This window comes from Onychostoma macrolepis, chromosome 06 (genome assembly GCF_012432095.1).
Source record: "Onychostoma macrolepis isolate SWU-2019 chromosome 06, ASM1243209v1, whole genome shotgun sequence".
NCBI lineage: Eukaryota > Metazoa > Chordata > Actinopteri > Cypriniformes > Cyprinidae > Onychostoma > Onychostoma macrolepis.
The window spans coordinates 24,023,711-24,038,113 of NC_081160.1; the positions used below are offsets into that span (position 1 = coordinate 24,023,711).

The 14,403-nt window shown below is 38.9% G+C and overlaps 1 protein-coding gene across 3 annotated transcripts; it reads left to right on the forward strand.

The window, feature by feature from the left end:
- Nucleotides 1-75: 75 nt before the first annotated feature.
- patz1 (POZ/BTB and AT hook containing zinc finger 1) lies at nt 76-13,506 on the forward strand. 3 transcript variants are annotated; one of them, XM_058778120.1, is made up of 6 exons: nt 76-2,166; nt 2,259-2,322; nt 6,635-6,806; nt 7,163-7,324; nt 9,252-9,461; nt 10,761-13,506. In XM_058778120.1, exons 1-6 carry the CDS (start codon nt 983-985, stop codon nt 11,222-11,224), a joined length of 2,256 nt encoding a protein of 751 aa, XP_058634103.1. In that variant the 5' UTR covers nt 76-982; the 3' UTR covers nt 11,225-13,506. The 3 variants fall into 3 exon arrangements, with proteins under 3 accessions (XP_058634103.1, XP_058634104.1, XP_058634105.1); XM_058778121.1 differs by lacking the exon at nt 9,252-9,461; XM_058778122.1 differs by lacking the exons at nt 7,163-7,324; nt 9,252-9,461.
- The last annotated feature ends 897 nt before the right edge of the window (nt 13,507-14,403 follow it).

Consider the following 14,403-nt stretch of genomic DNA (forward strand, 5'->3'; position numbering starts at 1 on the left):
TGCATGTCCAAGCTGTACTGCTGTAACCAATCTCATGGCCGCTTGGCCAGGTGTTATTTTTCTTTTCTGCACAATATCTGAGGCTTTTCACAAACCTGAGGACGCTGGATAATGCATGGACTGGAACTCAAAAGCAGACAAACTACATAAGTACAACACGAAATAAATATGAAGGCAGAGCATGTTTTAATTTTATCTCAAGACAAAAACAACCACCCAAGAAAGACATTAAGCTTAAAAAAATAACTAAATATTGTGGTGTGAAACCAGTGTTTTATGCAATTTGTGTATGATTTAAAAAAAAAAAAAAAAAGTTTCCCTAAAGTATATGTACATCTGATTGCCAAAACTACAAGCAATGCAGCAGCCAGACACTGCAAGCCAGTGTACAGTCTACAATTACCTTTCTCTATTGTTTGTGTCTTTGTGCTTGAAATGTACAGTACCAGTTAAGGAGAGCAGCTGACTGTCTAGGCTACAGTGGCAGTTCAAGAGTTTTGACACTTCACTTTAATTTCGTTCACGTTTACCGTATATTTTCAAAGTGGTTATAATGTCTAAAAGAGAGAAAGAGACGGTCTGCTGTCATGTATTGGGTGTCTGGCGTACATTTGGGGGAGGGGGCTCACTGGAAAACAAGGATGTGAATTCATAACGCTGCGAACCAGGAAGACGGACGCGAAACTTAAATTTCGGTGTGTGCCTAGTATCTGCGCTTTATCTTTGGACCGAAGTAATGTATTAAACTGTTAAAACAGAAAATATTAAACGCGAACGACACCCCCTCCCTTTAAGCAAAGGTCAAAGTTCACAGGAAGCTGGGGGGCTGCCATTTTTCCCCCTGCTAACATGTTAGATGCTAAAAAGGCGAGGAGTGGTGGTCGCTGCTGAGTGCTTCTGTTTATTGGGTGTTTGCCGTTCGTTTGCGTTTGTCTACCTCTTCTGTCGTATGCGTTAGGCTCGGTTGTTGAATGAAGGCGGCATGGAGAGGACAGAACAGCCGTGGAATTCCTCCTACACGTACCAGGTGAGCAAACACAGCGCCGAGATGCTACACAACCTCAACAGCCAGAGAAAAGATGGAGGCAGGTTTTGTGATGTTATCTTGCGCGTCGGAGAGGAGAGCTTCCCCGCGCACAAGGCGGTGCTGGCGGCGTGCAGCGAGTATTTTGAGTCGGTGTTCAGCTGTCAGGCGGAAGACGACGGCCAGGGCAAGGAGCTGGAGATGCACACGATCAGCCCCAAAGTTTTCCGAGACATCCTGGACTTCGCGTACACCTCTAAGATCGTGGTGCGTCTGGAGTGCTTCCCGGAGCTTATGACCGCGGCGAAGTTTCTGCTCATGCGATCTGTCATCGAGATCTGTCAGGAGGTCATCAAACAATCCAACGTGCAGATCCTCGTGCCTCCTTCCCGAGGAGGCGAGCACAGCCTGTTCAGGGCCGCGGAGCAGCTGTCATGCCCCCTGCCCGTGGACATGTCAAACGGGAGCGTGTCCAACGGCGCAGTGTTTACCGACAACAACGACAGCGACAGTGCCGATCCGACGCAGCCGAGTAACAGCTCTCAGCCGGCAGCTTCCGGAGCACTAGCGGCCGATCGCTTAGCGGTTTCCCCGCTGGAGTTTCCCAGCAGCCACCTCAATAGCGACGGCTCCAAGCGAGGCAGAGGGAGACCCAAAAAAGAGCCCACAACAGAGCCGATCAGTTACAACAACAGCACTGCTCAAAACGAAAACGAGGGGATTTTCTCGTGCGGGGTTTGTGGTAAGATGTTTCCCGACGACGTCCAGTTGAGAAACCACGAGACGCAGCACGGGACGTTCACCGGCGGCGTTAGCACCGGAGCGGAGCTGGTCGCTGTGGACGGCCCGACGATGATCTCTCATCCCCAGGCGCGGTTTCAGGAAAACGGACTGCCCGCGGACAACCGTAAACGCGAGAGGACGAGACGACACGTCGCCTGTGATCTGTGCGGGAAGGTCTTCCGAGACGTCTACCACCTCAACCGGCACAAACTGTCTCATTCGGGCGAGAAACCGTACGCGTGTCCGGTGTGCGGGCTGCGCTTCAAACGCAAGGACAGGATGTCTTACCATGTGCGGTCTCACGACGGCTCGGTGGGTAAACCGTATGTCTGTCAAAGCTGCGGGAAAGGTTTCTCCAGGTGAGCGCAGTCGTTTATAAATGCCTCTATACATACACTGCATTCGTTTTGTATTTGTGTCATCATACATGATTTGTGTTATGTTTTTGTAGGCCAGACCATCTGAATGGACATATTAAACAGGTTCACACCACAGAGAGACCTCACAAGTGTCAGGTGAGAAATACTAAAGTTTAATGTATGCCCATTCTCATGTTTCAATTCTGTATGGCTTTCTTTCAGATGTGAATTTCTGAATCATAATCCAGCCACTCTTTTCCATATAACTGACTGAGGATTGGGGCTGTCATACTCCAAATTGACAAAAAAAAAAAAAACACCATAAAGTACAATAAACGTGGTCCATACAACTTATGAAGCCATATGGTAGATTGGTGTGAGAAGAAACAGAAATAACCTCTATGTGAAGACCGTGTCTGAAGAACTAGTTTGACTAACTAGCAGTTAACCAAGTGGTAATCAGTCTTCTGAGGTCCTCTGGGGGGGTTGGCATCATCTCTTCTCAGGTGTTCAGTCATCTCAGATCTTCGTAAGGGTTGGATCCAGACTGAAGCTTGTGTACTTCCTAGTTACCTCGGAATGCATACCATATTTGCATACTTGCCATCCTAAATAGTATTCCGATTTAGAAGGAGTGTGTCCCAAATCATAGTATATTACAAGACACTATTATGACATGGTAGTATGTCCCAAGTCTTCCCAAATCCAAGTCTACACTTCTGCTACACACTCAAAAGTATATACTGTTTCTTAACAAAAAGAAGATATACTCTTAGAGGATAATATAATTTGGATGCAGCAAATGATTAATTCACAAACCAGATTGACCAGGTTCGTTTAACTTGTACTTATTATTAAGCTACAGTGGGATTTTAGTCAGACTAAAGCAACTACATGGCCTTCAAAAAATGTAATTGTTGCTTTAGTCTGTGCATGTAAAAACATTGGTGGTCACAGTGGTTAGCAGTTTGCTGCATGAAATTATTATCAGTAAATAATGACAAAGGGCAAGCAATAGCACACACATCGATCTCAAATGGGTGCTCGACTAAAAAACAAGTAGAAGCATATTAGAAATGCAAAGTCGGCAACACCAAAGCTCCAAAAGTATCAAAAAATGTATTTAAAAAAAACATTCGCATAGTGTGTTATGTTTCAAGCACGCAGGTTCTTCATCAGACAAATGAATAACACTGATTACCTGAAGGTATAAAGAGTGGCATATCAAAGGTCACATGACCTAACACCATATTACCATAATAATAATACCCCCAACAAATAAACCAAAAGAATAGCACATCAATCAAGGAGAAAAGGAAAAGAAAAACAGAACATATAAAGCTATGCAAAATGCAATTCTCAATACACAACGTATCTAATGTAAAAATCCAAAAGGCCTCACGTTGTAAAAGTAATTTATTAATATCACCCCCGCACCGTGGACACTTGACTACCTCTATTCCGATGTACTGAAGAGTGGAAACGGAGTGTCTCCAATTTGCAAAATGCTGAGCTACTGGACTTTTCGGATCACAATGTCTAATTGCACACCGATGTTCAGAAATACGAATTTTCAAAGGTCTACTAGTCTTACCAACATAACATAAGCCACAAGGGCAACGCAACATGTAAATAACATTAGCCATCTTACACGAAATGGTGGCCCGAATTTTAAAGGTTTTCGCTGTGTGAGGATGTGTAAAGATCAACGTCTTATGTCAAATTGCACTGTTGACAATTACCACATCTGTAATTCCCATATGGTATTTTGTTCAAGAAATGAGGAGTAGGTTTCAAATCAGATCTGACTGAGATATTTCGAAGATTAGGTGTTTTCTTATACACTAAATGAGGTGGTTTATCAAAACTTTTCTTGAGACTGGGATCACTCTCTACAATATGCCAATGTTTCAATAAAATATTATTAATGTCCTTCGAAATAGGCGAATATTGAATGTAACAATTAATCCAACGGTCAAATTTCTTTTTGTTTTTTAACGAAATTCTCTTGTTGCGACATCTTTAAAACAACTCACTGCAGACTGGATCCACTCTTCTCGATATGATCATTTTCTGGATCTCTCAGCTAAGATTTGTGATTGCTGTTGAAAATCTACATCACTGCTGCAAATACGGCGAATACGACTAAATTGTGAAACTGGTAATGAGCGCTTTAATGACACAGGATGATAAGATTGTCCATACAAGATGGTTGGTTTGCAATACAAAGTAGTTTCAATGCCCAATTCAGTGCGAAGAACAAGCACATCCAAAAAAAATTCATTTTCTCTTGAGAAATTCAATCGTAAATTTCAACGCACTACACTTATTGTTTACCAAACTATGAAACTCCAGTAGCTCAGATTCAGTACCACTCCATATTAAAAAAACATAATCAATATATCGTTTCCATAGAACAATGTGTCTCAAAAAAATCTTTTGCCTCAGGGTTTAACACAAACTGATGTTCAAACATCCTACAAAATAAGGATGCAAAGCTTGGGGCCATCTTGGAACCCATGCCAACCCCTGAAATCTGCAAATAATAATCTGAACCAAACAAAAATAATTATGTGAAAGCACCAATTTTGCCAGGTCACTCAGACATGCAGTACTTGGTACCTGACAAGGACGTTGATCGAGAAAAAATTCAATTGCCTCTAGCCGTCCCTGAAATGGAACATTAGTGTAAAGCGATTCAGCATCCATGGTAACTAGAAAAACAGGATGATCAGGTAATTTCACATTATTCATAAGTTCAATAAAATCCATTGTGTCTTTAATATAAGACGGTAAAGACATGACTAAAGGTTGTAAATGAAAGTCAACAAAAGTAGAAATGTTTTCTGTAAGTGACCCAATTGCTGCCACTATGGGTCTCCCATAGACCCTATACGGTTTGTGAATTTTAGGCAGCGTGTATAGTACCGGTGTAGTCGGATATTCAACACGCATATATTCAGATTCATCTTTGGTCAACTGACCTGAATCTACAAAGAGTTGTAAAGTATTGTATACAGATGTCTTAAAATGACCCAAAGGATTCGTACTAAATTTTTTATAAAAAACTGAAATTTGTCTGTGAATTTCAAATTCGTAGTCTTTTCGATCTAAAATCACCATTGCTCCACCCTTATCAGCACTTTGAATCACTATAGACAAATCTTTTTTTAAGTGATTCCAATTCCGACAGTTGTGCCTTCAAGTTATGTGCAAGTTTGTATTGTCTTTTAGATTTTAATATAGATACAACATCACTTTCTACAAGCTTACAATAAGTATCCAAAGAGGCATTTCTATTTTTGAAAGGAACAAAAGTGGATTTACCTCTAAAACCAGTCCAATTTTTGCAAATCAATGTAAGTGTCAAATTCATTGCAGTGTGCAATTGGTGAAAACGAAAGTCCTTTATTGAGGACAGTTAAACAGTCATTAGAGATCACTTTACTCGATAAATTGATGGCATTAATCACTTCTGTATCGTTCTTCGTGTCACATATTGAGATCTTGCGGGAGCTCTTTTTACTCCTCCTGCTTTTTTCTTTGACGAGAGATGTTGAATTGTCGCCCACCTTCTAAAAAATCGTTGAGCCTGGGACAGATAGCTGGAGTCTGAGTCACAATCAAGTGAAGACGACGACTGAGCAGATGAGTACCTGTTGTCATCATACTGTGAAGGTTTTCGAGCCCCACGAGAAGTGAGTTGTGGCGATAATCTCCTTTTTTATTTCTGCGATTCGTTGATTGCATTCCAGTAGTGCTGAATCAAGTTGTTCTTTATCAGAATATTCCACAGATAGCTGTAACGTAACACACCATGCAAAAGTTTTTTTTAAATATATTTTTTGATGCTTTTGGAGCTTTGTGTTTTGCCGAATTTGCATTTCTAATATGCTTCTATCAGTAAATAATGACATTAAGTTGGCATGAAATAGAACTTGCAATCATCTTTTCTACTGTACTGTAACATGTATATGAGTAAAGCAACTTCTTGAACAAGGACAAATGGAGGGTGGGACTGGATTGAATATTGACTGAGTTAATTTGAATATTACAAGAGAGCATGCTTTAAAAAAGTGCACAGATATATCATTTATAATAAACACTGCAATATTCCATTAAGAAAAGTGACATTTTGATTTTCATAGTGACATTTTTGATGGTTCTTCACTCAAAGCTATAATATAATTTGGCTTCAAAAGATTTGTAATATGTAACACATGTTCTAATATGTGTCATATCAAACAGGTTTCATCTCCGATGAGATGATCCTTTAATGATGCTTTTTTTTGTTGTTGTTGTTCTAGGTCTTGACAGCTCAGGTCTTCATTCACATTGATTATATGTACAAGAGTGGAATTTAAATATTTGAGTGAACGCTTCCATTAAATCAACATTCTGTTTTGATAACACTCCCAAAAATGATCTCTCGGAAAATGCTTATAAACCATATCTTGAAATGTCTCAGATTTGCAACGCATCTTTCGCAACACGAGATCGCCTGAGGTCGCACCTGGCATGCCATGAAGATAAGATACCATGTCAAGTGTGTGGGAAATTCCTCCGGGCTGCCTACATGACCGACCACTTGAAAAAACACAGTGAAGGACCTCATAACTACTGTGGAATATGCAACAAAGGTACTGGTCAAAAACGCATTGAAAATAATTAATTTTATCAAGGCGTTGCTTATAAACAGAGCAGAACTTGTGCTTACAAAATACCCAGCTAATGATCCACGTTTTCATTGCCACTGACACCATCTTTAGTAAGTTAGTTTAGGCTCACAGAAAGCGATTGGCTTATAAATGCAAAAAACTGTCTAAGGGGAAAGGGCTGAAGTTTTAAATAGTACTACTGAAAAGGTTTGTGGCTTATGCTTTATATTTTTGAAAGCCATAGAGTAATCGTCTGAATAATAAGACTGAGTGTTGTTCTGTTTTTTTGTTTTATTGTTTTTATTTGTTTTTCCTACTTGTTCTTCCGATGGTCTCAGGTTTTTCTACTGCATCCTACTTAAAGGTGCACGTAAAAACGCACCACAGCTCGTCCATGCTCCCTTCCTCTGCAGCACATCAGTTCCCTGAACCACGCTCCAACAGACCACAGACGCACAACGGCGCCCCCTACCACTCAGGACGCCAGTGTGCAGTGGAAGGCAAGCAAGCCTCTCCCCACAGCGTCAAATTGTTGCTCGCTCACTTGCTGTCTTTTTCACTGCTGCTTATCAGATGCTGCATCTGCTTGCATATAAACTCACCGCAAATACAGATTGTAGCGCTGCGCATTTATCATTTATTGCAGCATAATGTGCAGGGAATCATTTGTTCAGAATTTGGCAATTACATCATCTTTTAGGAGTTTTCTCTCAGTGGATGAGAAAGGACGTTTGTTACTGAAAGTAACAGGAATGAAGGAATTAAGAGGAATGTTAAGGATGAGTTCCTTCAGCTCAGCTGGTAGAGTTTTGTAAAATGGATATCTAAATGCGCAATTTTAATAACCTTTGTATCACTTGAATATGTAGATAGTCCTTGTAGTTTTGCAGACTTAATGGACGGCTGCCAGATGTAAATTCAAAGTATGTTATTCAAAATATTCAAGGCAAGCTTCTTCATTATTTGACTTGTTGGCAAAATACTAAAAGGAGACTAAAAAGATTTACTTTTAAAGGTATAATTCACCCCAAAATGAATGTTTGCTGAAAATATTCTTACCCTCCGGCCAAGATGTAGATGAGTTTGTTTCTTCATTGGAACAGATCTAGAGAAATCTCTCACCAGTGGATCCTTTGCAGTGAATGGGTGCCGTCAGAATGCGAGTCCAAACAGCTGATAAAAGAATCTCAATAATTCACAAGTAATCCACAGGACTCCAGTCCATCAGTTGACATCTTGTGAAGTTAAAAAAACTGTTTGTAATAAAACAAATCCACCAATAAGGTATTTTAACTTCAAAGCGTTGCTTCTGGCCAAAATACAAGTCCGTAATAATGCTTACTCTGGATTACTTGTGGATTATTGTGATGTTTTTATCAGCTGTTTGGACTCTAATTCTGATGGCACCCATTCGCTGCAGAAGATCCATTGAGCAGGTTTTTCAAGATATGTTCTGATGAATAAACAAACTCATCTACATCTCAGATGGCCTGAGGGTGAGTACATTTTCAGCAAATTTTCATTTTTTGTGGAACTATTGCTTTAAGTTTCTTTATTAGTCTTTATTTATATAAGGTGCACTTAGAGATACAGTTGATTTAAGACATGAGTTAAATAATAGTTGCAGCCCTATCAATCAGCTTTGTCTGCTAGTCACTTACATTGCTGCTGACCAATTTAGCATGGCCATGTGTCCCATTCTGTGTCGCTTACTTATCATCTCCATCAAGTGCTGGCACAATGAAAGCGTTTTTGATCCTTCATTCATGCATGTCCACATAAGTGCACATATACACACTGTGCATTATTTCTGTGGATTTAATGGACCTTTTTCAAACAATTATTGCCATAAAATCCAGCAGCTTGTGATTGGGAATCTCCTTACTGAACATGATGGCAAACAGTATGGAGACAGCATTTTTTTTATAAATAACTAAAAGTATTCTAGAATCTTTCCATGACCCCTTAGTAATGGAGATGCCAAGAATGATGAAAATTCTATCTTTTTTTCTTGTTTCCGGTAGGTTATTAATGTTAACCACTATGTGGATTCACTATAATTGAGAGGAAGTGAATTTATATTTGATCTCGTAATGCAAGCTTTAGGGTTTTGGCAGTTAATGTGCAAAAAGTAACAGAAATACATCAGAAAGCTGCCATTAACTTTACATCAGTACAGAATTGTCATTACAGTATCACTCCAACAGTATCTTTGAGCTGCTGGCTTGGCATGTAATGAAAGAAAAAGATTCATTCATTTAAAACTTATTTTTGTCATTTTAGCTTTGAACAAACAATGTTCATAATTTCTGAACTGATGTGAAGCTAGAGGTCATCTGACTGTATTGACTGCGAATTGTCCCCCTTGGCCTCTGTCTTTTCCTCTACCCATATCCCTTACCTCTTGGGGTGGTTACTGGCGTGTAGACCTTTGCACCAGTCGCCGGCTCGTGGTTACCTTTCCCGAGACAGAGGGGTCTTTTCGGGGGCTAACTGGGCCAGTTCTACCCCAGCCCGTCCCTCCGGCCCTGGGCCTGCAGCCCGAGCTGCTCCTGGGCAAGCCAGGTCCAACTCCCTATTTCTGGGAGTGCCGCTCTTCTGGAGCACCAGGGTTTCCACTTCATGGACCTCTTACAGGTCAGTACGGGCTGTTTGGAGGGTGGCAATGTGGTGAGCCAAAGAACTGAGGATGTCTGGATGCTGTAACTGATAAGTCTGGTGCAAATATCTGCTAAGCACCATTAACATTTACAAGACTTTTAAGTAAAATATTGGTCTGATTTCAGTTCTTAGCTAATAATTGTCTTGTCAGTATTTTGCTCATGCTTTTGTCTGGTGGTTCTCAGTGCTGCTTGATTTTCATTAGTTTGCTTTAGCAGCACGCTCTTCTGACCTCTTGTCTTTCACAATTTATGCTTTGGAAGAACTGGACTGTATCCTGTAAAATGCCCTGTAATCCACTAGAGTTTAAATTATTATTTTTGAGTACAAAATAGTGGAATAGAGTTAGAGAGACTAACTCTAGATCCTTGGTACTCAACATGGTGTTCATAGAGTGAATATGTGACTCTTTAATGAGAGTTTTGTAGCACAAGGTCTCATTTTTCCCCCCAAATATAGTGCTTCTCAGCCAATCAGGAATTAGCTTTGGTCTCATGCTCTGTCGTGCTGTTGTTAGTTGCTAGGAGAACTACTTAGGTTAGCTAGTTCAGGCTAAATTTCATTAACATGCATGTGGAAAAAAGTGAGCACCAATCATTCAGAGCAGAGTAGAGAATTCAGTTTTTCATGGTTGTTGATTGGTGTTAGGGAAAGTATCTACTTTCTGAAATTTTTAAAGAGATAGTTTACAGAAAAATGAAAATTCTGTCGTCATTTACTCCCCTTTATGTTGTTTCAAAATTATTTGACTACCTTTCTTTTGTGGAACATACAAGAAGATATTTTGAGAGATTTTCTTGCCCGTACAGTTTAAATCAATGGGCTCCAGCATTGTTTGGTTGTTAGTTTTTCAAAATATCTTCTTTTGTCTTCCAGACTAGAAAGAAATTCATACAGATTTGGAACAACTGGAGGGTGACTAAATTATAAAAATGTCCTTTTTGCTCCCAAACTAAGATTAAGTGCCACTGCTATAGAGCCTAGAGCAATTTAGTGGACTGAACAATCAGAAGTATTAATTTTCCGTATAATGTTGTACACAAAACGGCACAAAAATTAGACGAGCCACAATATAATGATCAGTGAGGGCCAAGCTGTTTTTATGCTGAAACAGGTTTACACAAGTAGTTGCTGTGGTCATGAGGGTTCAGGTATGAAGGAAACATTTTCATTTTTAGATATGTTGCTTAATGTGAGGCTCCTTCTCTTTTCCTGTATATCTCTCTGTCCCCCTCCTTCCCTGATATCCCCTTCCCCACTCTGTGTTTACCTCAGACGGGCAGGAGAATGCTGGGAAATGCCCCCATCAGGACTCTGATGGATCGGATGCAGTTTTCGGTGACCTTTCCAACGGAACGGACCTCAAGGCTGAACAGAAAGTAGAGGGAGAAGAAATGGAGGTGACATCTTTCATCTTTAACGGCCAACCTGAGGACGCAGTGACCTCGCCGGGTGGGTCCAAAAACATCCAAAAAACAGACCAAGAAAAGAAGTTTGCCTGCGGCGACTGCGGCCAGACCTTCCGCACAAAGTCTTACCTCAACAAGCACCATCATCGGGTTCATAAGAAACGTGCTGCGGCCGGGTCTGGTCTCGGTGATCTCAGCTCACCCTTTTCCCCCCAACAGAATATGTCACTTCTTGAATCCTTTGGCTTTCAGATCGTCCAGTCAGCCTTTGCTTCCTCACTAGTGGACTCTGAGATGGGCAGCAGTGGAATGGGTTTAGGGGAGAAATGACCCCTTTGAGATGCAGACATTTCTTATAACCTTATTGGACAACCAAACTTTTCATAACTGCGAGTTTAGTCTGTTGTCTCATACTCCTTGATGCCATATGTAGACTACTTTTTGTTTTGTTTTTGGCTTTTCTTACTATTCTAATGTTTGTTAATGTTTTAACTTTGCCATCATGGATGCCATTTTGATTCCATCTTTGTGTGAAGCAGCCAATCTGTTTATTCCTCCTTCAACAAATCCTCAATTTCATTGGTCTATCCTAAAAAAACAAAAAAAACAAACAAAAAAAATTCATTGCTTTTGACATGTATGTGTTTCACGTGTATCTCTCAGCTTCCAGATTGTGGATTGAGGATGATGTTTGCTTTAAAAGACAAACTAATGCCCCAAACTTTCAGAATGTACCTCTAGGTTATTTTTGCCCAGACTTACCTCACTGAAAAAGCATAACATTAGCAAGCATTACAATTTTAACAGTCTAAACAAAAGTTTTCACAATCAGAAAACACTGAGACTGTGTAATTTGCGCAGCTGTTGTTGTCCAATGACCATTAACCTACAACACCTAGTTATAAAACATAAATGTTTTAGTCTTTTTCTGTATGAGTTACTTTAACGAATATTTAAATGATTTTAAATCCTTTAAAACTTCAGGCTAAATAATAGCTGTTAACTCAGTCATTTTTGTGGTGTTGCTTTGTTTATCATTGGTAGTTCTGAGACAGATTGTTTTGGGTCATAAAAAGCGTGTCGGTTTTTAATGTCCAACAGGGACCAATTTCAGGTTTCACTGTAAGATATTGCAAGAAGCAAAGAATATATTTTATTAACTTATTGATACCGGTGTCCAAGTCTCCTTTACGCAAAGGTATATATTGAGTTTTGTTGCGACGTGCTATTTTCTTGAATCATGCAGCCGACAGAAGGACAGCACGAGAGTGATGACATGTATGTATGAGTACACGTTTGTATGCTGCGGTCTCTCCAATGTCCTTTATCTCTAGAATGTAATATAAACAGAGGGCTTTTTAATCTTTTTTTAATATATCAGAGTTTTTCTAAGTGGTTCAGTACATTCCTGCTTAATTTAAAGTCTTGTCACTATACATGACGTGTAACATTCATATATATATATATATAAAACAAATATGTATATATGTATGGCCAATTATATGAGTTTATGTAAACGGGGTCCTTGTATATAGATATTTTCCTTGGCCTTGTTGAATGAATGGATCTTTCTTTTCGTTCTTCGTTGTTTTTTTTGTTTTTGTTTTTTTTGGAGAGTAAGTTTTAACAGAATTGTTTTAAGTTGTTTTCTGACAAATCCATCATTTTGTTGTGTCTTTATTATTATGCAAGTATTTGAGTGTGTGTTTGGTGTTACCCTGTTCCTCTTACTCTAAATGCAGTGTTAATGCTGGTTATGTTTCCTTTTATTTTACCCTGCAGGTTATTAGTATAGTGTACCACGAACATATTTGGAATGGCAGTTTGTACAATGTTGCCCGAGGTCTTGCAAGCGGTCACTCATGATTGAAGCCACGAATGACATAATGTACACACCTTTATGTTATTACCTTATGTACTTCTTTGAATTGTTTGTGGAGCCGTAAAATCTGACGCGGGCTCATCTGAGCTGTGGAAAACCTGCAGGTTTTTTGCTTCAGCTTACTTATTTGACTAATCATTGCTAATATCAGATCATAACATCTGTTAATTGATTGCAGTTTTACAATTCTAATAGTAACAATCATTGTCTGCCCAGTAAGTGTGATCTGAATATTTGCAGCCCTTATTTATTTACAAATTTTAAGCTGTAGGGAATTCTTCACTTTTTTTATTGTTGTTATTTGTCTTGTATGGTGTTCTGGCTTATTACATCACTGGAAATGTTTGTTTGTTTGTTTTCTTGCTTATCTATTTGTATATTTGTATGTTGCAAAGTGCCTTCCCAGTACTGATTGTGAACAGCGATGGGTAGGAAAAATCTGTCATTTAAAGGACCTATCTTATAAAAACCATATACAAACAGAGTTGCATTGACACTTTTGTATAAAGACATGCACATAGAAAGGTGTACATTTGTACGTTTGGTATTCTACCTTTTTTGTTTTCTGACAAAATGTTGTTTCTCTGCAATTTATGTCACAACGTTGATCAATTTTTGGACATTTGGATATAAGCATACTTTTCTATTGATGTTTGTTTTTGTACACTGTTTTTTGTGTCTCTGTCTATTTGGTACAGAGATGGGTATAAAATAAAATTGTATTTGAGAATTTTCTTTCTTGTGATGAGCACCTCAGAACACATAATTGTGCATATTATTCAAGGTTATTTTATGTAAAAACAGTGTGACTCTTGCAACCTGCTGTGAAAACAATTATGTAGTTTTTCATTATTTCGTACTTGACTGGTGAAACTGATCTAATCATAACATAGGCCTATACATTATATATATATGCATGAGGTTATTAAATGAGGATTATTTGGTAAGAAGGCCAAAATATAACAGGAAACCAAAATTATGCTTTTCATTATTGCTAATATTGTGCATACCTTCACATGCAAGCATGAATCTTTGCATGCCTTGTTGAGGATTCCAAAATCTGTTTCCTGCTCCTTGTCTGATTGAAAGTCAAAATCACAAAGATACTCAATTAATGGCCCAGTAACAATTACAAGAGGCACAAAATTATTTGCTCAACAGCTTATTTTGACACCAATTCCAATAAAGAGTTAATCCATTTTTTTTTTTTGGAATGAATACAATTTTGAAGCACAGATCCAAGGTTAAGGCATCAGTGACTGTCAGTTTCTGCTTCATTAATGAACAACATCCATTTATGCATATTTTTTTCAATAAACAATTCCAACCCGAGGCAGCATGTAAGGCCATATGTCTCTGAAATAAACTAACTACACATAATATTCTCATTTTATTTATGTGCAATTTTGTATAATGCAGTACAGCACTCCTTTTTTGTGTTTCCATTTGTATTATAAGCCTGGCAGCAGAAATTGAAAAAAAAAAAATATGCATAGGAAATGCAGAAAGTCACACTTAGTGTGATTTGAAATGTTGTATATTTATCTTGAAAGGACAACAGATCAGGGTTGAAGTGCAGTAGATGAATAAATAAACCATTTAAATGAATACTTAAGTAGAAAACAAA

Bases quoted from the DNA above. Each gene is read 5' to 3' on its own strand.
- patz1 (XM_058778120.1), top strand. From the start codon at position 983: ATGGAGAGGACAGAACAGCCGTGGAATTCCTCCTACACGTACCAGGTG. The intron at 6,807-7,162 runs GTACTGGTCAAA...CGATGGTCTCAG, and splicing joins CTGTGGAATATGCAACAAAG to GTTTTTCTACTGCATCCTAC. The intron at 9,462-10,760 runs GTCAGTACGGGC...TGTTTACCTCAG, and splicing joins ACTTCATGGACCTCTTACAG to ACGGGCAGGAGAATGCTGGG.